The sequence below is a fragment of the Chenopodium quinoa genome, unplaced genomic scaffold (assembly GCF_001683475.1).
Source record: "Chenopodium quinoa cultivar QQ74 unplaced genomic scaffold, ASM168347v1, whole genome shotgun sequence".
NCBI lineage: Eukaryota > Viridiplantae > Streptophyta > Magnoliopsida > Caryophyllales > Amaranthaceae > Chenopodium > Chenopodium quinoa.
In genome coordinates, this window is record NW_018744297.1 from 636066 (window position 1) to 662492 (window position 26427).

Genomic DNA, 26427 nt, shown 5'->3' on the forward strand with positions numbered 1-26427 from the left:
ACTGTGCTATCTTAAGTAAATCACACATTTAGTCAACTAAAATGAAAAAAAGGGCGTTCTCACTATCGTTCACTTGTGAAAAACGGGAAAAGCATCGTTTCATTTCATGATTTCGTATTGGGGTTTACTAAGTTTAGGACAAATGAATAAATGATGATAGTAGTTGACTCCAAATGATAGTAATTGGCCTCGATGACAATATTTAATATTGTAAATAGTGCATTACCCAAATGTGTGGCATGCACAATCAGCTAAGGTACTGAACCAAATACACTTCTGTCTTCTTCCTTATTTGCTTCCTTTCATTTTCATCCCAGAAAAATTTTCATATATATTTCTGTCATTCTTAATTCTCTCTAATTTCCCAATTCAACAAGTCACTTTTGCATCATACCCACCACTAATTTTTGTTTTCCAGATCGTTTATGCTGTTTTGCTTGCCCAATTATAATTGTAAGTTGCCTTTCACTAACTTAATCTTTTTTTAATTTTGCTGCAAATTTTTGTTTAACTTGTTGAAGGGTAATCCTTTATTTTCTGTGCATTTTTCTGTCGTTTTCTTGGTGTAAAATTTTGGAGGTTTATCTTGTTTTGGGATTTTTTTTCATCGATTTATTTTGTGAATTATGATTTGGGTATTGAAGAATTGTGTGGTATGTTATTGCCAAACACCAAATTAAAATTAAAAAAATCAAATAAAAAAATGCTTGATACATTAATTTTGAGCACTTTGCATCAAAGATGAACTTCAGTACTACTAGTTTGGATGTACATATGAATAATCAAAGACAAAGGCGACACTCAAGTTCGTGGTGTTTTAATACCCATGTTTTTTAAAATTTGATTTTGGCAAATTAATGATTTACAAAGTATTTAGGGCTCAAAAGTTGCCAATTGATCCTATCAGAAGGAGGAAATTAGGATGTTTGATGCAACTGAGGAATTGGTTGGTGTTTGTTATTTGTATTTGATGTTAATTGTTGGGGGTTTCGTGTTGTTTGTAAATTGTGCAGGAGAAAATTGATTAGTTTGAGCGATGGCGACGGGGAAAATTCAAGCTCCAGTTTGCCATATTAGGAACAAGGATTATCATCTGGGTTTTGCTAAACATGTAGATTTTGTAAAGATTTCAAGTATCAAGAGGGTTAAGCCTTCAAGAAGTAAATTTTCGGTTATTAAGAGTTCGAACCAGGGATCTGATATTGCTGAGCTTCAGCCCGCATCAGAAGGAAGCAGTCTCCTAGGTAAAACCATTCTGTCAGTCTATTGCAGTGACAAAATGAATTTTCTCAAAATCTAGCTCTTTGAATGTCATATGTGATTCCATTTTTGACAGAATGAAATTCGAGGGATGATTTGTTAATTCTTTTGGATTGCCACAGGTCCACAGTATAACTTGTTCTGAACATATTATTCACTTGCATTAAGAACAAGACTGATTGCTGAAGAATTTCCTCTGGTGAAATCCATTGATGCATTACTTTTTAAGTTTGAATAATTGCATATGACTTTGCAGTTATGTCCTTTTCAATTATGCCAAATGTATTGGCTATTCACCATAGTTTTTGTTAGCATTTGTTTTCAAAAGTCTTGGTAGGAGAAAAGAAAAGAATGTACTGTGCATTGCCTAACTCTTTTATGTAGCTTCTAGGAACATATAAGTAACAATGATGCAAGATTTTCCTAACATTTTACGTCTCCATCTCACAAGAGAAAGGATGGAGGGGAAAGAAATATGTATGAATTTTGAGTCTAGTTATCCCTTACATGAACCCATTGCTTACTTTTTCTGTAAATATAACATCTATGTTGAGGGTATTAAACTGATCTGCCATTGAAAAGTTAAGATTGATGTTGTTTTCCCAACACTGATTTAGTTGATGCGTCTTGAATTTGGATGCAGTACCTCGGCAAAAGTATTGTGAATCTCCATATAAAACTGTGAAGAGGAAGACATGCACAGTGATGGTGGGAAATGTGGCCATTGGAAGCGACCACCCAATCAGAATACAAACAATGACAACAACGGATACTAAAGATGTTGCTGCAACAGTTGAACAGGTTCCCTGCCACTATACTCTTGTTGTTTAATATTAGTATGTGCCTAGTTTGAATTAAATATCCTATATTGGAAAGATAGATATCTCTTATGTCGGTGGATATTGCTCCGTCTGCTGGACTAATGGAGTGAATGTTTGTCTTGAATAATCTAATACTTGTACTACCTTTGATTCATATTATTTGCAACAGATGAGTTTGTATAGACTTGGGCAAATTTTGTCTATGAGTGTTAAATGGAGAGAAAGATAGAGATGCTTGTGATAGAGAGATAGAGAGAAACGACTACTTAAAAAGGAAAGAAATCATTTGTTGTAAAGAATATGAAACATCCATTTTTGACAATGCAAATAATATGAAACAGAGGCAGTAGTTGTTTTTTGACCCGTTGTATGTCAGTTGAGAGATAAGATAGTACAGGTGAGGATCAGTTCAATAGTTAATGAGAAAATAAATATTGTAATCACTACTATCTTTTATTTTTTCATATCTCTGATCAATGTCCTCAATCCTTTATCTAGTGATGGCGTAATGTATTTCTTTGTCAGTTGTTTGAAAATTGTGTTGAATAAAATTTTTAATTGTGGCACCCAAGGTTTTCAACATTTGGAATTCAAGTGCACTTAGTTAAGAAAGCCAATTGTTGGAGCAGTAGCCTTAAAATTCTCTTGCTAATCTACCATTAAATTCATTAATAATCTGAGCAAAACTAATTAGGGGTGCATATGATCACTAAGCGTCTTTTCTGAAAGTGCTATCCTTTTATAGTATTGTGCTCTGGTTTGTCTTCTTGACTTAAATCTATCATGGCCACTAACAAATAATGAAAATTAAGTTCAAGATACGAATATAGTCGACCAAAAATCCTATTTTGAAAATAAATTCTATTTACGCATAGGGTGCAGATTTCCCCTAGTGATAGTCAGGCTTCACTTATGTATAAATTTACTTGGTCTACTTTGAGTTTGATATACAAATGGCTAGAAAGGCATGAAAAACTTTGAAGTGTCGTGTACATATAGATGGCCATGGCAGATTCTGTACTCGTTATATGAGTTAGAAAATTTTCTTTGGTTCTTAGAGCCGGTCTTTTTTCCTCACTTTTACTGGCAGGTCATGAAAATTGCGGACAGCGGAGCTGATATTGTTCGAATAACAGTGCAGGGAAAGAAAGAGGCAGATGCTTGCTTTGAAATTAAGAACACGCTTGTCCAGAAAAAGTAAAGCTTTGCTTCTCTTAATTTTCCCTAGTTTTGGTTGTATAGTCTGTTTAGTTTTGATCTATAATTTTATGTATATGAAATTATCTATCAACTTGCTTTAATTTATTATTTATGTATTTTTAACAGCTACAATATTCCCTTGGTGGCCGATATTCATTTTGCTCCTTCAGTTGCATTGCGTGTTGCTGAATGCTTTGAAAAAATTCGTGTCAATCCTGGAAACTTTGGTATACTCTCAGCATTGGTCCTGTAATTTAGTATTTGTATGTAAGCCCCATAATCTTGATTATATAATTTACTTTGTGGGCATTGTGCCAGCTGATCGAAGGGCCCAGTTTGAGACTCTAGAGTATACAGATGAGGATTATCAGAAGGAACTTGAGCATATTGAGCAGGTAAAATCTCATGCAGTTGTCACCCAAAACATGCACAATAGAACAAAGTTAGAAATATGAGGGATGATAACTTTTGTTTTCTTGATGAAAAGTTTATGAAGATTGTAAGTTCTACTCTGAAAGTTGTTGATGCCACTGTCTATTATGTTATGTTTTGTCTAAAGTTAATGTAATTTGGTTGCATGCATATCAATCCAACATTGTTGGGTGTGCCAGCTTTGATATTGCTCAAGGGAACGATCAATATAGTAATAAGGTGCGCTGCCATAGACTCATAGATACTTTTCAAAGATCTATGTCTCAATTCTTGAAAGCTTTCGTTGGAGGGAGGTTAGGGAATTCTTAGAAGATGTCTTTCAGAGCTACTGTTATTTATCTTGTTTTAAGATATGAATATTGTTTTTTATCTTATCTTGTGTCTCTGAAGGTTCTTTAGACATGTGTATTGGAATAATAACAAAGATATATTAGAAATATGAAATTTCTGTAACCTGCTTTATACAAATAAAAGCAGTAATACCACCTAATTGGATTTCCCCATAGGTTGGGTCTGAGGAATTCTAAATGCACGGTGACAAGTGCATTCTTTTGTCCAATCCTACTTTCTAATAACAGGAATTATGCACAACTTACATTTCAAGATTTCACATTTAAATTTCAAACCAAGATTTAAGCTTTGATAAACATACATATAATACATCACACATGAAAAATCATTGTATTGATAGAATTGCTGTTTATTCAATTTTCTTATATTGTGGTTTCGTTTGTATTTATTAATTACAGTATAATAGTATATTTGATTAATTAATTAATCTATTGGGATTAAGTCATTAATATTGTTATTGTTTATATTATGTTGGTGTATAGTACTTCCTATTTTTCATTTTACCTGCAACACAAATTACTGGTACACAGTTCGAGGAAGAAGAGAGAGAAATTCAGGGAGTAGGAGAACTTCATTTAAAATAACCTAAATACCAATAAAGGGGTTGCATTATTAAGGTTTTAAGTTTTGTAAATTAATAAGTTGTCCTCTTACCTTCTTTATCCTCTTTCTTAAACTGTGTGCCAATTGCCAAGGGGGCTGTGTTGCAGGAATTTGGAAACAGAGGAAGTACTTGGTAAATTCACAATAGCATCAAATTTGTTCTAAGATATTTGTTCACATGGATGATTCTTATGTTTTCATGTTACTCAAAAATGTTCATGGCTGAGGATAAGAATTAGGCTAATATGTTTGACTGTACTCTTTGTTTCTCAACATTATTCAAGGTTTTTACTCCATTGGTTGAGAAATGTAAAAAGTACGGCAGAGCAATGCGTATTGGGACAAATCATGGAAGTCTTTCTGATCGTATTATGAGCTACTATGGGGATTCTCCACGTGGAATGGTAAGCATCACATGCTGTTATGTATTCATCTGTAGTTTGGTATAGAGTAAGATAGGTGCTGGATCAAAGTGAACTAAATCTAATGTCGAGGTTGGCCTTTTTTCTTTTTATTCATTTATTTTTTCCGCCTGTGACATTGAAACAGGTTGAGTCCGCCTTTGAGTTTGCAAGAATATGCCGGAAATTAGACTACCATAATTTTGTCTTTTCCATGAAAGCAAGCAATCCAGTTGTCATGGTTGAAGCTTATCGGTTATTGGTTGCAGAGATGTATCTGCAAGGATGGGATTATCCATTGCACTTGGGAGTCACAGAAGCCGGCGAAGGCGAAGACGGTAGGATGAAATCTGCAATCGGAATCGGGACCCTTCTTCAGGTACAGAGTGAGAATTTTTTTGTTGCTGATATATGTCCTCCCCACAGAAAGATTAATGTCATCAGTGGAATCAAGGAATTGATATAATTTAAGGAGATGCTTTTTTTTTAGTGTATATATCCATTGTAAAATAAAATTTACACTTATTTAGCCAGCTAAAAAAAAAAAAAAAAAAAAAAAAAAGGAATTTCAATAAGTTTAGATTAGTTGTTGCTTAGGTGCATTGTACTAAATCAAGGTGAATGAGTTTTATCGCGGATATTTGCTTCCTATGTGCTTTCTTTACTTTTAGCAATTTTCCAAAGGTATCATTAACTTAAATACTGTACTAGTGTGCTGGACTGTTCTCTACTGAAGAGCAAGGTTGTTAAAGTATGAGATTCCATCTCATTTCACTATTTCAGCAAAGAACTGTATTCTTTATCCTTACACTCTTTGTATCTATTCAATGAGTAGCAATATATGAGATGTTTATTGTCATAACTCTTAGGAGATATTACTTCTGTAGGATGGCCTGGGAGACACAATCAGGGTCTCGTTAACAGAGGCCCAGAAGAGGAAATAGACCCCTGCAATAGGCTGGCCAACCTCGGAATGAGAGCAGCTGAAATTCAACAAGGAGTGGTAAGATTAAAGTTTTCTGGGTTGATTTGATGCTAGGACAGTACAAAGTTTGAATATTTAATAAAAATTCTGTTTGGGGCTATAATTTTCTTCCAGGCACCATTTGAAGAAAAACATCGGCATTATTTTGAGTTTCAACGCAGAACTGGTCAATTGCCAATTCAAAAAGAGGTCCTCTTAAGAATCTTTTTATACGTTAGCACAGTCTTTAGTTACTATTTCATTCATTATCTGAATATGTTTTCTTTTGTTGTGCATAGGGTGAAGAAGTGGACTACAGAGGTGTACTTCACCGTGATGGTTCTGTTCTCATGACTGTTTCCCTGGATCAATTGAAGGTGAAATTCTCCATCAGATATGTTATTCTGTGTTTGTTTTTTTATAGTGTCTTTGTGTATATTTTAGGAGTATGTATATGCTCATTAATTTTAGTTGTACACTGTAATCATTGTTCTGTTACAAGTCAATATTTAATCTATAAAAGTGCTTATTTGGGTCTCTCTTGACAATTAGTATATGCCATTTATCAGGTATCTCTAGTATTGTTGGACTTTGTCCTTTGTAATACTTCAATCATGTAGCTGCGCTGTAGTTTTATTTATATTCCATGATTATTTTTGTTTGGTAGGATAATTGTGTCATTTTTTCTCATAAACTTATGCACTCATCTTTTAAACTGTAAGCATTTCATTAAATCTTTTGTGACGTGAAAAATGTGGGTTCTAAGGCCTTATCTTTATTCTTGTAATTATTTCTTCGAAATGTGGTTTGATTGTCCCAGATACTAAATTCCAGAACCTTTTAAAAGTTCATTGAGTTAAAACCTAACAAACATTTTGTCAGCTACTTTGAATCCTTAGTTCTAATTATGTTCGTTGTATTTAATTTCAGACGCCAGAACTCCTTTACAAGTCCCTAGCTGCAAAGCTTATTGTTGGCATGCCCTTCAAGGTAAATTAGAACTGAAATTTGAAATTTAATTACTCAGGCCAAAGATGATTGCTCTACTAATTGCCTGATAACTTTTATAATTACTATGGTAGTTTCCTGACCATATATCTGTCAATTAGGATCTGGCCACTGTAGATTCCATTTTACTGAGGCAGCTTCCCCCAGTAGATGATGCTGATGCAGTAAGCAGTCACCTTTTTGGCGCTTTATTTCTTTCTTTAGTTTGTTAATTCGATCAGCTCAAGAAAGCGTCAATTTACAACAAGTTTTTTAAATGCAAATCAATGACTTGATCTGCTTTGCCTTTTATGATTAGCGGCTAGCCCTCAAGAGATTGATTGATATAAGTATGGGGATTATAACCCCTTTGTCTGAGCAACTTACGAAGCCCCTGCCTAATGCGATTGTCCTGGTGAACCTCAAGGAGTTATCAACTGGTGCACACAAGCTTTTACCTGAAGGTTGTTTTTTTTCCCCCTCTCCATCCCCCACCCTTCTGTTCTTATTTCTTTGTATACGCTGATTTTCATGAATTGGAGTATTCCATTAAACTCCAAGATTGTTAATTTTCCAGGAACGCGCTTAGTTGTGTCTTTGCGGGGCGATGAACCTTATGAAGAATTGGAGATTCTTAAAGACATAGATGCTACAATGATTCTGCATGAACTGCCTTTCAGTGAAGAGAAAGTCAGCAGAATCCATGCAGCTCGAAGGTATCTTCTTGTTCGTGAGCTACATTATTATCTAAAGAAAACTTGACTGACCTTTCTAAAAACAAAATAGAATTTAGCAAATCTACCGTTTATGAAGTCTGATCATCAGAGCTTGTGTAATAAAGAGTGAGACAATGCAAAAGGCAATCACAAAGACAAATAAACTGCCGTAGGACTAATAGAGAAGAAAGATACAGTAGAGCATAATCGGAGAGAGGAAAATCTGTTTGCAAATAAGGAGGAAGAGAGAGACTGTACAAAATCTAGCTTCTATTAAAAAAGCCTTATTGATGCTGTGGCTTTCATAGTTAACTCTCTTTTTCTAGTAGATTAAAAAATTACATGATTCATAGCTATCTATACCTGAAAGAGTGAAAGGGTATTAATTCGGCTATATGATCTGAAATGTATGTATAGCAGGCTAGCTTCTTTGTTTTAAGGCATCAATTATGCAAAATTTTATGAAGGATTTTACTTCTCATTGCTGCATTTATGTTGGTTGTTCTTGTGCCAGAAATGCAGAATGTCAGTGTGAAATTTGTTTATGCGATAATCCTAAATTGAAATCTTGCAAATGCTAAACTGTGGCGGAGCCGGCAAGGGGCTGTCCCCCACTTTAAAAAAAAATAAATAAATAAAACTGTTTATATGCTTTTATTTTGCTGAATGATTTATACTAAATAAGATAGAGCAGCAGTCAAAGTTCCAACAATAGAGACTTGTTGTAGCGAGGACGTGGGATGAAACCTTGTTTTCTTTCTTCTTTCCCTTATTTTTTAATGTAAAATACAGTATTCCTTTTTTATTTGAATAATTTAAATTGTAGTTTTGCATGAATAATACCCCAAATTCTTGTTGCAGCCATCTTCTTTCTTTTTTCCCTTATTTTATAATGTAAAATATAGTATTCCAATAAGCATATATTAATGGAGGAGGAGTTTGTACATGATGTTGGATTATGTAGCTAAGTACTCCGTATTTCGGAAATTTAGAGTTGTAATACTTTAACTATTCAAGTATATGTATGTTCAAACATTTTTGTCTAACTAAGCGATTTTTATTTGTCCCCGCGGTTTGAAGTTCCTAGCTCTGCCACTTGTGACATATGAGTTGTTGGTGGATAAATGAGTACAAACTCTTCTGTATTTTCAATGCGGTAGACAAGTTATTGGTTGGTGATTATTAAATTGTTAATTTTATAGGTGTGACCCTTGGACATAGTTTGGTTTGTTTGAATTTTACTTGATATCCAAGAGTCAATTTCTTGTATCTTGTTATGTTTCACTTACCAATAACTACTATCCTTGCACATTGTAACTATATGAGGACGTGATTCTTGAAATATGCGAAGTCCTAATAATCTCTACGACTTTGTCATGATTATTTATTGGTTGAACGGTGTGGCTATGGTGTGATGAATGTCTCGTAATGAACTGTATGGAGGCTATGGACTCCTTTCTTAGCGGTATATCTCTATCTTAGCTACAAATTGATCAATCACTTGGTTAAATTTGACATGTGTGCGCATTTCAAAATGAACTCAATTGGTTCAAATTTTAACTGATGCAGTCATGTGTAATACTTGTATTGTATTACAAATGAGGCTTTACTGTATTCCTTTTGCTTTTCTTCTCTCTTCGGTCACAAGATTAAATGGGCTAAGTTGCTACAATTTGGTACTAAAATTTGCTACTTGTATATTGTTTCATATACTGAGTAATATTATGCTTCGATTCTTTATTCCAGCTCCAGCATTTATGCTAGATATGTGACAGTCTAGATGGGTTTTATAACTTGGACACTTCCTTTTTGGCCATCTTTTGGAATATTGATACTTAAAAGATTCATTAAATCATAAGCTCATATCTTTGGATTCTAATGAATGTGTCATCATGTTTGTAAGGTAAGAATTTATTAGTGGTAGACTCATTGGTCCATTGCCACATATGAAACTCATTCGAGTTTGAGCTTCATATCTAATGCCACTCTTTTCCTATTGTAACTGTTGCCCTCTTTCCACTCTCATTTCACTATTAGAGATCTGGGTTCATCATTTTAGATGTTCACACCATTGCAGGCTATTTGAGTACCTATCAGATAATTCTTTGAACTTCCCTGTAATACACCACATCCAGTTCCCCTCTGGGATTCACAGGTATTTCATAATACAATTTCTAATTTGAAGGCACCATTACAAGATTCCTCTTCCCGTATTTTCTATATTGTCTAATTTTATGTTCTCTATCAGGGATGATCTAGTCATTCGTGCTGGTACCTATGCTGGATGTCTTCTTGTAGATGGGTTAGGAGACGGTGTACTCTTGGAAGCTCCTGGCCAAGATGTTGAATTTCTGAGAAACACATCTTTTAACTTGCTTCAAGGTTGCAGAATGAGAAATACCAAAACGGTAAAGTTTCTCATGAGAAATGCTCTTTTGCTTTAGTACTTTTTAGTTGGTTTCTATAGTTTGTAGAAAATTGAAGGCAATTTATGTTTTTGTTCCTTGGTCCAGGAATATGTGTCTTGCCCATCCTGTGGGAGGACACTTTTCGACCTCCAAGAAATAAGTGCACAAATAAGGGAGAAGACATCGCACTTACCTGGCGTTTCTGTAATTTTCTAAAACTCGTCATCAAATGATGCTTGTACGACTATCAAAATAAAAAAGATAAAGCAGTCAAGATTTATTTTATGAGCGATTTGTTTTGTGCAGATTGCAATCATGGGTTGCATTGTGAATGGTCCTGGGGAAATGGCTGATGCAGACTTTGGATATGTTGGTGGTTCTCCTGGAAAAATTGACCTCTATGTTGGCAAGGTATGGCAATGATTGAGACTTGAGTTATTTAGTTACAGAGTACTTCATATGATTCTTCTGTGGAATCCTTCTTAGTGAGGTTGTACAGTGTTACATCTCTTTTTCCGGCATCTCGAAAATCCTTCTTGATGGAACATACTAACAAACTTTATTTATAGTTCCTACTCTAGTTGGTCCTGCTTATGGCCCAGGTTTGGGTTAGAATGTTAGATGTATGTGGCTTTGGACCTAGAATTTCCAGCATCCTCTTGTCATTGTCTCTGAAATGTAGCTTTTGTTTTAATTTAATAATCAAAATTTTTCTTATGTACAAATGAATACAATTACCAATTAAGCCCCTAGTGTCGTGTTAAGAACAAAAACCTGTTGCATGGGTCAGAATTGTCAGTTTCTGTGTTTTCAACCCAAGCCTGACCCCGTTGTGGGAGTCCTTTGCTTGGTGTTTGTTTACATATTACTCCTATAGTTCGAGTAGCCTGGCCTTGTATGAGCTGTGAAGTAATTTATCACATGCAATATATAAGCGGCCCTCTACTGAACATGGAAAAATAATCATTTGAACTGAGACCAATTTAACTGCTTGGCAATTCAACAAAGGGGGACTGAACAAAAGATTGCAAGGTGTAATAAATATGTTTAGAAGTGGATAGTTGCTGCTTCAGAGGTTAAAGCTATGCTGCATCCCTTTTTTCTAGTCTGTCTTCTGTTTCTTCTCCTTCACATTTATGACACTGTTGTGGCTCCTCCCTAAACATATGTTATTGTATACTAGTCTTCAAAAAGCTTGCTGTATAAATTTTCTGCTGGCTTGCACAGTATTACATAACTATTAAATTGTGTAAATAATTAGTTTATAACTCTGCAAAACAATTCCCATTTCTTGCAGACGGTAGTGAAGCGAGGAATAGCAATGGAGCAGGCTACAGATGCTTTAATCGGTCTAATTAAAGAGCATGGGCGTTGGGTGGATCCTCCAGTGGAAGAGTAGACAAATAATTATTGAGGATTTTTTTATAGGATTTAGAATCATGAAAAAAGAAAGCAATTTTCAGAGTCCCATCCATATTGTAGATTAACTTATAAGAATATATCCCCGTGTCACTTTTTGGGGGGGCATATTTATTACAAAGTATTAGGAAAATTGACAAATTGTTCTTGCTGTACAGGCTCTTATATATGAATGTAATTTGAATAATACACAGTTGCATTACATAAATTGTTCTTGCTTGTGCTTTGTAATCATATATTTGTATAAATGTAGCTATTGGTAATTTGGTATGTAAAACTAATTGTGAAACTATTCTATAATCATAAGAGATCAAAAAATTGAGCCTCATGGACAACCATCCTTTAAACTGCTGTCAAAGGAAGCCTACACTGTGAATCTCGTCTTCAGTAACTTAATTGTGAAACTAATATATGCAACACAAACAAAACTTGATGAACGAACTATATGATCATGAGAGGATATCAGAAGATTGAGCCCCAAGGGCAACCTTGATGAATACATCCTCCAAAGTGGTGTCTGCAAGACCCCATGCTTGGACTGTGAATCTCTTCTTCAGGTTCTCAACTGCCTTGAAAACATCAGAAATCTGAATTTCATGTTTGGGGATCTCAAACTTCTGGGTTCCTGATATGTGGTATATCTTTTGAGCATTTTGAGAGAGGCCTCTCACCATTGTTTCCACTTCTGCATCATGCTCTGCAGAGGTTGTCATGGTGAACACAAAGGATCCTCCATATCTTCCTTTCAGCTGCCATATTACAAAAACAACACACTAGTTATGTTATCTTAGAGAAAAAATTGTTGTAAGAAACCATGATGATGATATTGTCAATTAATGAATCTCATATTAACAAGGTCCAGCCTGAGAAGGTAACTTTCTTTGTCCTGTGACTGATGTACCACAAATCAGGGGAAACTAACAACGTCCTGTGACTGATGTACCACCAATTAGGGTAAACTATATTCTGTGACTGCACTGAAGTTTATACTCAAGCCTTGAGCCTGATAGATCTTGTTATAATGGGAACATTTGTTGTTTGAAAAATGTAATTTAATCTGCTCCAAACTTGTCTCACTTATGAAGTCACCAAGACTTCAGAAGTTCAGATCTATTACCTGAAGCTTGCTAAAATCCATTCAGCACAAAGGAAATTATGTAAAAAACTTATTCTTAGAATTATGAATCAGCACTGAATTGTGGATGGTCATGCCTTTGTACTAAAACCTTACAAAATACTTGTATGACGATAATTGATTAGTGATCAGAAAAACATAATGTCGAAATTTAGTTCCTTTGAAGCAACACCCTGGGTGTGATTGTGAGATATGCGGGTGTTGGACCATAAGGTGTTGGCAGAAATTTTGGGTTAGGCATGAGGTTTAGAGTACTGGGCTCATAAATCAAAACCTTTATAACGAAGTTACTTGTCACGTGCAGACCTTCTGACACAGTGACACTAGACAAATGTGTGGGTCGCTTGCTCCATACACTCGTTGAAATCAAGGCCTCTCCATTTGCTTTGATACATGATGATGTGCTCTTTGTGTCTAAATGAGTTGCGAGAACAAAGACAGAAGCGAACTTTATAGAGTAATATTATTGCTTTGAAGGGACGCCTTGCAGGTGCTAAAGCTTTATGTAGAGTAGCGCACTATATGTACTTAGCTTTGTGGATGGCCAAAGGATAACACGTGACCTGTGAATATTAGGCCATTTGGAGAGATCCCGCCACTATCCCGTCTTACAGCACAATTATTTCTAGTTCAACAGATTTCAGCTCCATAACTAAGCACGAGGAAAAATAAAGTACTTTTCTGGACTTCATCTAACATCCCCTAATTCAAGGTACTACAGTAACTTTGGCATTAATAACTTGTTCACATCAGAAGTAGAGATTTACCTGCTTAGGGCCTCCAATACATTGCAAGCTGCCATCAACAAAAATGCCAATCCGATCACACAGAACTTCTGCCTCTTCCATAGAATGTGCTAGAAGAAGAGAAAAAAACAGAGAGAATAATGGGGATCATATTCAGAAGATTAACCATTATGGTCCAGATATATAAACAATCAAACTCATAAAATCAGACACTAGGTTTTAAAACAAAAATATAGTATGTGTGTGTACTCGTCGAGTACATACACAATAGATATACATAAGAGTTTGAGCAACTGGCAAAATCTTAATAGGAGCTTTCTTGCATACATAATTGCAGAGAGAGAGAGAGAGAGAGAGAGAGAGAGAGAGAGAGAGAGAGAGAGAGAGAGTACTTGTAAGAATAATTGCCCTATCTTGTTTTGCTTGCTTCACAACATTCCACAGATTATTTCTTGAAGCAGGGTCTAATCCAGTACTTGGTTCATCCATGTAAACAACCTTAAATAAGTAACAGTATCATTTAGACCACCTCAAATCATAAGAGGATTAAGAGGTACAAGCAACAGAGTCCTGGGAACAAAAAACTAACCTTAGGGTCACCGATCAAGGAAATAGCAACACTAAGCCTCCTTTTCATTCCTCCACTATATTTTCCAGCGAACTTGTCACCAACACCACCATGATATAAGTTGACACTTTTTAAAGATTCTTCAACTGCCTGCAGTAACATAATCACATCAACATGAAGAAATTACATTCAATAAGGCAGCTTTGCTAGTCTTCCCATAACCATACCCACCTTATATTTTAGACCCAGCTAAAATTTCTATACTGACCACCTATGATGGGGATGGATATATAATTACATATCCACCATAGTAGGCATTAACAACCACTCTACCACCCAAGTGGATGTCCACTACGGCTCTACATATTCAACATCCTTACCTACCCAAGTATAAACCTATATTCACAACTGCTCTACCACCCGAGTGGATATCCATGTCCACGCTTATGCCCGCATATTATCTGCCAATTACAAATCCAAATTCAACTTGGGAATAATTTTAATATTTTTTTTTTTGAAAAGTTACTCCGTATAATAGTTGTGGATACATGGTGGGGTTCAAGCGGGAGAGTAGATGTGGGGCGGGGTGGAAAGATATGGGAAGGGTAGAATTTTTAATCTATCACTTACTCATTACCATGGCGGATATGAACTTTTGATTTTCATACAGCCATACCAGACCCTTACCAACCAAATTCAAACACTCAAACCATACCCACTCTAATTGGGGTGGGTATGATGCGGATTCCACAAAATTGTATGAACTTGCCATCCGTATTGCAATGACACTATATTTTCAACTAGCAGTTCCACACACAAAACAAAATCTGTAACAATGATGTTGTTTTGATAGTACAAATGATGGGCTTGCGTGCAGCCGTGCATTTCTCGCATAACACTCCCAAGTCCCACATTGGCGAGAAAAAAGATTGACTTAACCATATTTGGCCCTCGTAATACAGAAACAAGGCCTTCTCTTTTAGAATTATAGCTGTTTCTTTTTTCCTGTGGGCTAACTAGAAAAACTCCAATCCCACCAAAGTGGTTGTTTTGCAAAAGTTGTTAATTTAACCTCTTGAGTCTAGGATCACAAATTACAAGCTCAATCAAAGATGCCAGGGGTAAAAAAAAACACACACACATACACACAAAGAGAATACTAAGATAATTGAATTCCTAGGGGAATGTAATTCAGGATGCAACTCTTCTATCCTTTCAGATGTTTCATCAACTCATCAAGAATGCCTTCGTATTCTTAATCAAGATACATAGAGTATTCAAGTCTTTTGACCATCTAGATACTTTTGACAAAAGTTTTGCCAAAAACCAACATGACTACATATAATACATTGACCTGCATTGTTGCCAAAAAAACTGACCTGCATTAAGGCAGAACCTTTCAGGTTTTTCAGGCGGCCATAAAAAATCAGGTGCTCTCTTCCGGTTAATGTCTCCCAAAGTAAGCTGAATTCAAAAGAGTGAAAAGGCATAGTCCATATCTGTAAATATTTGGAATACAATTGAAATAACACATACTTAACAAGGATTTAAAACCAAAAACATACTCATGCTGGGGGCAAACACCCATGCTGGTATATATTTCATTCATTTGATAACGAATGTCTGAACCCTCGACATAAGCAGCACCAGATGTCGGCTTTGTGAGTCCAATCATCTAAAGGAATAGAAAACAGACATTAACAATCATTTATTCCATTCTGTAAACAATCTGTCCATAAGTGTATTATCTTAACAAAAAGTCCCTCATTCTTATTTCCACTCACATTATTTAGTGCTTCTTATATATTAGTATTCCCAAAATAAATCTCAGCTAATTTATTAATGTATAGTTTAGTGCTTAGTAGATTTTTTTTATTTCCAAAATAAACCTCAGGTCCTTTAGTATCGAAGTTTGCTTACAAGAGCAAACAATGATAATTGAAAAAAAGAACAGGCATTACATATGCAATTGATAGTGCAATGTTTTCGGGTTTTTTTTTTTTTTTTTTTTTTTGGGGGGGGGGGGTGCTATAAGAAAAGCGCAGACTAAAAAGATTCAATCTTATCAAACATAGGTTAAAAGGTGATACATAAATAAGAAGTCATGTACATATGTTGCATACAAACAGTGCAGTGTTCTCACCATGCTGATGAAGGAGGTTTTCCCAGCACCATTTGGGCCAAGCATCCCAAAGCATTCGCCACGTCGCACGGCAAGAGACATTCCTTTGACTGCGAGCTTTGGAGGATTTCCATCCCTTCCAGAATAGATCTTTCTCAGGTTGTTGCAAATTATGGAAATGCTAGAACTTTGTTCTGACAACAATTGCTCCACCCTCTCCCTCTGATTGGTAAGGAAAAAATCATGAGCAAAAGTATACAACTAAAAGATCGCAACTAAAGACATCTGTTGATTATTTTCTATTTCCTATTCTACTGTAAGTAACTAAGTTAAGCACATAACACATGCTAGGTGCCTAATACTGTAGTTGCATTCATATTTCAAATTATCTACGAACTTCTATAATAACAAAGACCACTTATTGACAATTTGCATTTGAGTGCTTCAGCAAACTGACATCTAAAATGTGGAAAGCTAGACAGAGTCATGCAGCACCAAGGAGAAACATGAACTTAAAGCTTAAAGAAGAGCTGCTAAAAGACCAAAACAATGAATTGTTTATTTACATAACAAATCATCTTTAGAGATAGAAAACATAACACCCCTAATGTTTTCTATAAATTAACTAATGGCCACCGTAAAAGAGACTCAAAAGATGATGCAGTAAAATCAACTAAACTCAAAAGCCAGTATGAAAATTTCTCCCCAACTTTCAAAGCTGTGCATATAATGGTAAGAAACAGAAAGACCTCTTGCACAACATCAGCTTTCTCCATCTCAACAAAGACTTTTGATCCTTGCTTTTGTAAACTATGCTTCTGTGAAACAGACTTGGACTTTCTCAGCAAGCTGCGGAAGAAAATTAGAGGAGTTCTCTTCACACCACTTCCAGATGATACAACTTGATCAATATAGAATGCAATAGGGAGTACGACCAGCCACTCAATAAACATGATGATCATAACTTCTTTCATCCCATTCATGCTGTCACCCAAATTTTCCCACCGCATACCATGGGTTCCCATATAATCCCCAAGAAAAGAATATTGTCCAAGCTCATATAAACCTCGAAACAGAGAGAATCCAGGGTATAGCTCCATAACAATAATCCATCCTCCTGTAATGAAAAGGTCAATAAAGAATAGCACAACACATATGGATATCAAGATTAAACAACCAAGAAGCGATGCATATTCCCAAGTTTGATGAAGCAATATAAACCCACGCAATATTTAAATTAAAACCAAATATGGCTTCTTATGCTGTTAAATGCAATCATACTCAGTATTAATCATTTGGAAAAATTACACTCAATGACATGAACTTATTTGTATCATTATATTAGAACAAACTTGATCACTAAATACATTCAATGACATGGGTTACTCGTTAAAAACACACATTGACAAGAAATTGGTTACTGAAAACCCATTCAAGTGATTGTAGACTTGTAGTTGGACCATAGTTCATGTCAATGAGGTTTAGTGTGTATGGTATACAATACATTACACATAAATCCACTTAATCCATCACATACATTATGTAGTAATCATAACAACCCCCTACATGTGCTATCAACTTCATTCCAGAGGAAAAGGGGTTTGACAATGCTAAAGAATTATACCTTGACAGAATAATAGATATGCACCTACTATTCAGAAAAAATGGCATATGGCCAAAATGAAGTTGTTGAATATAAACAGAACCATATATTAGCTTACTTGGAAATGAAGTATCTTGAATAAAATTTTGAAATAGAAATCCTCCTAACAGCCCAGTGCCAAACGTCAGTAAATACCCAACAGCTGTAAGAAATTGGTGACAAAACATTAGGACCACAAGAAGACAGTTCAGTACACCACTACATCAAAAGAAGGTAGCATTGAGCGCAGGGTCTAACCTCTAGCAGTTAAAACATTTGAAAACAAAGGGGCCACAAGAAAAGCCATTGAAATCTGCAAGTTTATATAAATAAAATAGAATACAAATTGGATGCTGTAGTCATTTGTTGTGAAGATTTTTAGTCCTACAGAGAAAACAACACAGGGCATGAGGATCAAATATATCACAACACTTGCCATGTAATATAAAAGAATTAAAAAATCGAGTTAAGTTATAATTACCAATAACAGATCCAAATATCACAAAGCAGGTCATGTAGATTACAGATAAAACTAGAAAGTAAGCATAGGAAATTGTCCAATATGGGCCATCACCAAGCCCATGCATTTTCATCATGATACGCAATCGCTGTTGTTTTTCATAAACCAGAGCAGTCAATACAACCTGTGCCAATTTACAGAATTCTTAAATATCTTGATGTGAATTCTCAATAAGTTACTGCCAAACATCATGAAATAATTCTTATGTCAGACTGCATGCATAACATCTACCACTACATGCAATGTATAGAAACTTAGAATTTGCCATATTGATGGAAAAATATTTATTTACAAGTAAGCACGTGTGAGAATCCAAATAGTAAGAAAGACAATGAGGCAAAAGTAAGGGCGCACAAAAAAATGGTATAGGCTGAGCATATGCGATTTAAATCAATTACTAAATAGGAAATGGAACAACTTTAAAATATGGAATATGTAGAATTTAAAATTCTTATTGATGGTCTTTGCCAAGCAACCTGAACACTCTCAGAAACACATTGCCTTCTAAACCTGAAGTTATATTATGCCGGCATCAAAATTGGGTTTTAAAATCTCCGGAAAGAAATAAAATGAAAAGAGTGCATTTTCATGCAAACACGATGACAAAGCTACTTTGCACTGTATATTTAATTTGTGTTATATAACATTAAATGTGGACTACAGGAGCTATTTTATTAGCTAAACTTTCACCAGACAAGTCAGATGGTGCTCCAATAACATCTTTAATTTGCTTCCCTCAATAAGATATAAGCTCTGATAGTCACATTACATTATATCCAATTCAATCTGCTAAAAACAACTTACTTACCTTCGGGTTTTTTTTTTAGTTGACACGTATTCCTTTTTAGGAAGTTTATTTTTAGTTGACACGTTTCTTTTTTGGGTAAGTTTTATACCTTGCATTTACTAGTGTACCCCACTTGCTTTGGCAATCTCTCTCATTCTCTCTCCTCTCCTTAATATGTGTGCCTAAATTGAATGCGTCAACTAAATAGAAACGGAGGAAGTATATCTTACATTAAACTGGACTTATCAGACATTCTAGACCAATAGCTAAGTATTTCAAGCATTATAGAACTATGGCTACAAGACAGTAAGGAAAAGAAAATCCAAGAAATACTCCAAGAGGAATGCTTGTAAGCCACCACTAGCAAATGTCATGCATACTTACCGGAAATAGTGCTATAATGACATATGTAAAAAACTGAGCACTGAGAAGAGATGAAATATCAATTCTTAGTCGGGTTCCAGGTTTTGGCATTTCCTTAACAAACTCAAGAAGAATTTTTGTACTAGCACCGAACAGCCTCTGTAGATAGGCATTAGACACCTGTAATATAAAAAATGAATGTATTAAGTTTTACAGAAATAACCAAAATGCACATAAAAAGTATAGTTAATTGTGACTTTGAGATTAAGCTAAGTCTAGAGGCTGTTCCCACAATGAGTTCAACTCTTATCTTAGGTGACAATGATTAATGGTACCAGAGCATCAAGTCTCGAGTTACTCAACCCCATAAATAATTTTTATTTTAGAAGGATGTATAGAAAATTAGTAGATGGTATAAGAAATTGCCATTGCAACTGTTTTACTCTTCAGTTTCAATGCTAAATTCATACATCCATGCAAAAAAACCTTACTCTTGGTTGAATAAAGTAGATTATAATTACTAGAGACTCAACATACTACATTAAACATTAGCTACACCCACAGTCTAGAAATAGTCGTCAAATTGTCCTGATCCCTCATTAATGAAGATATAATGAGTCCCTACTCCATATAAAATCCTTTAACTGATTGAATTATTTTCACAATCTTACCATCAAATTGTCTAAAAAGGTTACATTGCAACATTCCGAAATATACAATGACTACTTCAAGGAAGGTAAATAATATTTTTGGATGTCCCAAATTAGTACAAATATGTATGATGAGATTTTTTTTTTCCAGTTTAAAAAGAAAACAAACAAAGAACATATCAAACAGAACAGTTTCCCAAAGGTTAGCAGCAACCCTGAATTTTTACATGAATAATTTTCTTGCCATAAAGTTAACAGTTAAACTTCCATCCATATCAGGTCCATAGATTTCCAACCCTGTATAAGATAGACTGGTATAAAGGACTGGACAAATCATGCCACTACAGTTGAGGGAGAACAAGTTCCAATGCATGATCATGGAGTTGGAAACACAAAAACATAAAAGTGGAGTATAATTGGCAAGAACATAATGAGCCACCATACTAGAACATTAACCAAAAATCCAGCAAGGTCAACAAACAAAGAGAAAATGTCAATGACTATAGTCTATAGAGTCTAAAATGACAAGCAAGCAACCGTGAATTCAGAGCAATTACCATATTTATAGAGCGTAGTACACGTAGCAATGCAATTCTAGAAAATCCAGTGTCATTCTTGTATGTTGTATTATACCATATGTTCACGTTAAAGTTGTTCATGTCTGAGTTGAGGATATCATATGCTGTCATAAGAAACAAAACATAAATATGTGCAAAGAAGAATATCTTAGACAATTAAAGTTGTTAAAGACCAACCTGTGACAAATTCATTTATCTTCCTTTCTGGGTTACCTTTACGGTAACCCTTGTACAGCTCATGATTTATATCAGAAGAACTATTGCGCCATAGTGAAAGACCTTGAGCACATTCTACATCTGTATAAAAAGCATCCATTATATATTCATAATGGTGCACCATAATTCAGGAGGGAAGACAGAAAAACTGCGTAAATAACATTAGGGAAGATAAGATTGTATACTTGTTATAAATGGGATTCTTATTTTAACGAATCTTCCATTACCTGAAGGGTCTACGGAATATCAGTCATTAAGTCTTTGTCATCGAAGGAATCACCAAAAATACATGGCACCATGGTTATTGACAAGTTCAAGTTATCCTAATATCGTTTACCAAGTCGTGCAAAAAATTATTTTACAAAACCTTGTCACAAATTGATTTCATAATCCTAAGTTGAGAAAATTGAATATGAGTTTTGAGTGTTGACTACAGGAAGGATATTGGTGGCCACCAATATTCAGCATACTATATTGTGAAACTCATGAAACTGTTAGTGCTAAAATTATCACATCATTTTAATTGTTTCATAGTTAACAAAAAGATATATCCTTTTTTTGAAGCAAAGCTGTTCTCTTTCTCTGTAATTTTGTAATTATCAATTGGATATGTATTTCTATCAAGAGTTATTCAAGACGGAGATAGAAATTTTGAAAGAACGTTTAACTTACGAAATGATGCAATATTATAAACAATTAAACATGATATGAGATTCTAAGCAATATTGCTCCTGAAGATTGCAGGACACATAACAGATAAAATGATAGCAATATCTCTGCTGAAGATTGCAGGGCACATAACAGATATAATGATACATCTAGTTGTTGCCCCCATCATCCATTGAATCAAAGAGTTAAAATTGTGACAGAATTCACTGTTATATACAATCAGCTATAGAAATCCAATAGGCTGGTAGTACCTTGCTGTAAAGTTGACGATACAATATCTACAGGCAATGAAAATGACAAGCTCGACAGGCAGAGTGGTTGAACAAAGTACAGGGGAAGGCCTGAGGTGTAAGCAGGATCAAGAAAATTTTGAGTTCCAGGCTTCGAAGCTGATCCCTGGAGCAGTTTAATGCATCAATATTTGATATCCTTCCATAGCAACTAGCGGAGACAGAGTGCATTCCTAACCACTTACCAAGACATTGTTGGCCAAACTAAGTAAAAGGTTGGAGGTATTCACAGGGGATGTCGAAAACAGGTTGCTGGCCAAGCCTAGAAAGGTCCAAAATCACATAATTAAACCAGGTTCCAAGAAACAACCAGAAGGAAAAAAAATATACACGAAGGAGATATACCTTGCCCCAATGTTCGATTATTCCCAGTCACGAGTACAGTAACAGGACAAGTACCTGTCAGTCTACATGATTTACTAGGCAGGTCTGGAAATGTAAAACCATTAGTTCTCACAGCACGACTTTGAGGATCTGGAACTTGAAGCAATGCAGGCCATTTTTGGGGGTTAGGAATTGGACAGCTGGAAGCTTGATCCAATGTTGAATATTGAATCCCACATTCAGTTTTACCAATAACTTGAGCACAACCACATTTGAACTTTTCTTTGCTTAATTCATTGTCTATCACTCGTTGCAAGACAGAAAGAAGAATACAAAGTAAAACCGGAAATATTACGAGACAACAATTCGAACGTTTATTGCGTCTCTGCAGTGTATAGCCAGACAACATTAACGTTAAGAGAGTACTCACAAGTCACAAACATAATAACCATTTCAATTTCAAATAACTCGACATCTAAAGGTTAAGCGTTGATAAGGGACAGGTAGATGTAGGAATTGAAGCAAACAATCTGCAAGATTATATTATCATGCCTACAATATACTTCATATAGAGTATAATATATGCATGATTATTACATCAGAAAAAAAAAAAAATCTCAAACTTTCAGATGTCATGGATCACCTAACAATTCTAAAATGATCTAACGCTAAAAATGTCACAAAATATTCTCATTTATCATACATTTCACGGTTCAGCTACTAATATATACACCCATATTCACTAATTCAGCCACATCTACCACCATAAGGATTACTTACCCCCCAATCGACCAAATTCAGTTGTCACGTCACTAGTTCAAATTATAATTACACTTTCAACGTGACTATAAACCCCAAAAGGAGGACATAGCAAATTGTGCTAATATAAACAATAAACCACACAAACCCAATAAGAACAACAGCACACCACTACTACCATTAGGTCCATCACCATCAAGAACAATTGCAATAACACTATATTCAACAAATCTCCATTAAAATAGTAATAATCACGCAAAGTGACAAATACCCATGAATTGAAAACACCATAAAAACCCAAATCTGGACCAAATTACTAATGAATTAGATGAATTGAACCCATTAAAAAAGCATAAAAAAAGGTACCTGAAAGATTAAGTTTTTCCGGAGAAGAGCATTGGCCTGGGTAGAAAAATTGGCGCGCCCATGTGAAGGAATTGTCATGGAATTCTGTGAAACTAACAAACTCAAAGTGAGGAGATGAGTTTGACCGTTATAATTAGAGTTGTGATTTTCTGGGGTTTTAAAATATACAAGTACAAAAGTACTTTTCCTACGCAATATATCGGATGCTCTTTCCGGTAGATAATTTCATAAGCTTTACTCACCGTATTTTTGCTGATCTGATCTAATTTGATGTGATTTGGTTTGATTTAATTTGAGTAAACTTTAACAATAAATATACGATAATCTTTCAAAAAAAAATATACGATAATCTAATTTTCTTGGGTAGTGGGATCTTATTAAATTCTTAATAATGTGTATTTTATTAATATGTAATTTTCACAATTTTTTTAATTACAAAGTTAAACATATTTAGCAATAAAAAACTGCACATAAAACAATGATCTGATCTGAACTTATTTTTTATGATCTAAACTTACTTATCTGAAATAAGTAAAATTAAAGTGAACAAAAACAAGGCCTAAGTCCTCAATCTTGTGTCATTTTTCTTAGTGAAGGAGAGCTGCAAAGCCCAAAACAAGCAAACTTTAATGAAACAAAATAATGATCAAATAACATACAGAAATAACAACAATTTTTGTTCTAACAACAACTTTTGTGTGTGGCTAGCCACCCCTGACTGACCGAGTAATCACTAACCAATCGAGTAATCCCTAACAGTCACCCCTAACCAAGTAACCCTTGACTAGTCGAGTAGTCCTTGACCGATTGAGTAAACCCTCACCAAGTGACTGAACAACCCCTAACCAATTGACTGAGTAACCTCTGAAACCTCAACCATTGTGTAAAACTAAAATCGAATCTACCCCTACAAACCAGCAATAAATGAGGCCACTTTACACTGCTAAGGTCATTCAATAAAATGAGCTGAAGATACTTTGGGATCGCTAAGAACATGATCAACTTTTGAGTCAATCTGGTTTCATTGTAGTTGTTACTCGGTTAGCTTCTCTATAATTATGACCAATTTTGACTTTTGTCTATTGAATACGAAAGTTGCACTTTAATTTAAGCTCCCTCTATCAATTTTTTCATACTTTTGTAATACAAAATTCTTAGATCCTAATTAAACAAGGTTGCACCTTATTATAAAACTCCAATCCAATTCTTTATTTTTCATAGTTTCATAAATTTTTATTTATTAGGAGTACCAATATCACTTTATTTCATTTTTGGATAATCCCTTTTACTTACTCCACTTAAGCAACCATATTTATACCTTTCCACACACTCTCTCTTACTTTATCCACACTTTTCTTACATTCATTTACCTTTTCACGCATTTTACCTTATTATATTTTATTCAAAGAAATGGTTGTGTTGTGAGAGCTCGTGTCAGAAAGGACCAAGAAAAAGTCATGTGATATCGATCTTTCATAATCGAAGCTCATGCATCGCCTGATTCACATATCGTGTCATGCTAAGCAATGAGCCCTTAATGGTTATTATATTTTTGTAAATTGGTCAAAAGTATGTTGAGTGACATGCATACAAGCCTATAAGCTCCTTTCAAATTTGAAAATAGTATCTATGTACAAGTTGTGTCTCTTATATGGGATCAAGCAATTTTCATGTCATGTCTAATTAATCACATATCCATCTTTAACTTTTATTATTATTATTATTATTATTATTATTATTATTATTATTATTATTATTATTATTATTATTATTATTATTATTATTATTATTATTATTATTATTATTATTTTCCTTTTTTTTAAGTTGATATGGAAGAGTAATACAAAGTACAAATGTAGAATCATCCTTTTTGAAGTTGATACCTAATAAAAAAAATTCATTTGGGTATGATAAATTGACCATAGAAAGATTAATAAGCCTCTCTTTGATGATTATTGACCATGCAATTGTTTTTGACCATGCAACTTAAACAACTATTGTCATTTGTCATTTTGTCAACTTAAGTTAGGAATACTTAACATCAAACAATCAAAACAAAATAAAATCAATAGGCTACTCTAGACACCTTGAAAAGTTTTCAAGTTTACTTGTAAGACTTTGATTTTCATACCTATCAACAACAATTCAACACACTAAATTGTTTGTATTATTCAATAATATGCTTGAGTAGAAAATAATATAGTATAAAAATATTTATTGAAAGAAGTTAATCTATTAAATTAGTGACATTAGAACATTCTCGTACCAATGCACGAGATATATTATTAAGTTAGTTGGATAAATAGTTATTGGTATGAATTTTTTTTTAATAAATGAAATACATAGATTTTGAGTATTGAGATATCTGAAAGGTTGTAGTGAAAAGTTGTAAAATTAATGGTGTTAAAGAACTTAATTAAATTTACTAAATGTATTTTAACTTATTAGGTTTTATAAAAATTTATTTTAATTACTCCCTTTGATTTGTAATAATCAAAACAATTTGACTTTTGCACAATTCATATGCTTACTTTGATTATATTTTTCTTACCAATATTCTTCCCTTCGATCCAAGGGCACTTGACTTTTTTTATTAGACCATCTTTCTTTGCTATAATATAAAGAAAAAATAGAAATAAATAATCTCACCTTTGCTCCGTCTTTTCTAAACAATCTCACATTCAGATTATTCCAATACAACCCCACTTTTAGCAGGGATCATTTAACAATCACTTTGACCTATAATATGTTACGCAAAACATACTTTGCAGTTTTTTTCTTTTTTTCTTTTTTCTTTTTTTTTTTTATGATCACCTTGACCTTTTTTTTTTTTGTGGACTTATTTTTTCTACATACTATCCAGTTAAACAACACATGTTGTGCAATTTCTCCTTTTTTTTTCCCTCGATTCGGTTAGGATAGGAAGATATTTGTAAATGGTAGCAGTGAAGATAAAGGATTGAAGCCAATTAAGTAAATAAAGCAAAACCAAGTAACCAATTCAACGCATTAATTTGAGACTACAATTCAAAGCTTCATCAACACCCAAAGAATATTTCATTAAAGGATCAGTGTTCATAAAGTTACTCTAACTTTTTAAGTTCATTACCATTTCATCAGATCTAAAGTA

The 26427-nt window shown here is 34.3% G+C and overlaps 2 protein-coding genes across 2 annotated transcripts; one reads left to right on the plus strand and one right to left on the minus strand.

Annotated features, from left to right (window-relative positions):
- The first annotated feature begins 229 nt into the window (after positions 1–229).
- Positions 230–11766, plus strand: LOC110695406 (4-hydroxy-3-methylbut-2-en-1-yl diphosphate synthase (ferredoxin), chloroplastic-like). Its single transcript, XM_021872646.1, is given in 21 exon segments — positions 230–453; positions 1014–1244; positions 1904–2061; positions 3172–3278; positions 3408–3508; positions 3600–3676; positions 4952–5071; positions 5217–5447; positions 5956–5992; positions 5995–6071; positions 6168–6242; positions 6332–6409; positions 6963–7022; positions 7142–7204; positions 7339–7483; positions 7597–7735; positions 9813–9890; positions 9984–10143; positions 10249–10347; positions 10450–10554; positions 11441–11766. Coding segments are annotated over 20 exon segments (2220 nt in total). The 5' UTR covers positions 230–453; positions 1014–1036; the 3' UTR covers positions 11543–11766.
- On the minus strand, positions 11691–23467 carry LOC110695405 (ABC transporter A family member 7-like). Its single transcript, XM_021872645.1, has 18 exons — positions 23298–23467; positions 22194–22557; positions 22034–22110; positions 21810–21954; positions 20851–20970; positions 20653–20777; positions 19467–19625; positions 18257–18419; positions 18034–18159; positions 17855–17938; positions 16883–17250; positions 16155–16355; positions 15577–15686; positions 15391–15475; positions 14033–14161; positions 13836–13941; positions 13465–13553; positions 11691–12311 (listed from the first exon to the last, which is right to left on the minus strand). The coding sequence occupies exons 1-18, from the start codon at positions 23373–23375 to the stop codon at positions 12012–12014; spliced, it is 2829 nt and encodes a 942-aa protein (XP_021728337.1). The 5' UTR covers positions 23376–23467; the 3' UTR covers positions 11691–12011.
- Between the last annotated feature and the right edge of the window lie 2960 nt (positions 23468–26427).

Excerpts from the sequence above, each read along its gene's own strand:
- LOC110695405 (XM_021872645.1), bottom strand. The coding sequence starts at position 23,375 with ATGACAATTCCTTCACATGGGCGCGCCAATTTTTCTACCCAGGCCAAT. Across the intron at positions 21,955-22,033 it reads GTTTGGCCAACAATGTCTTG|GGATCAGCTTCGAAGCCTGG; the intron begins GTAAGTGGTTAG and ends AAACTGCTCCAG. Across the intron at positions 13,942-14,032 it reads CCTTGATCGGTGACCCTAAG|GTTGTTTACATGGATGAACC; the intron begins GTTAGTTTTTTG and ends TACTTATTTAAG.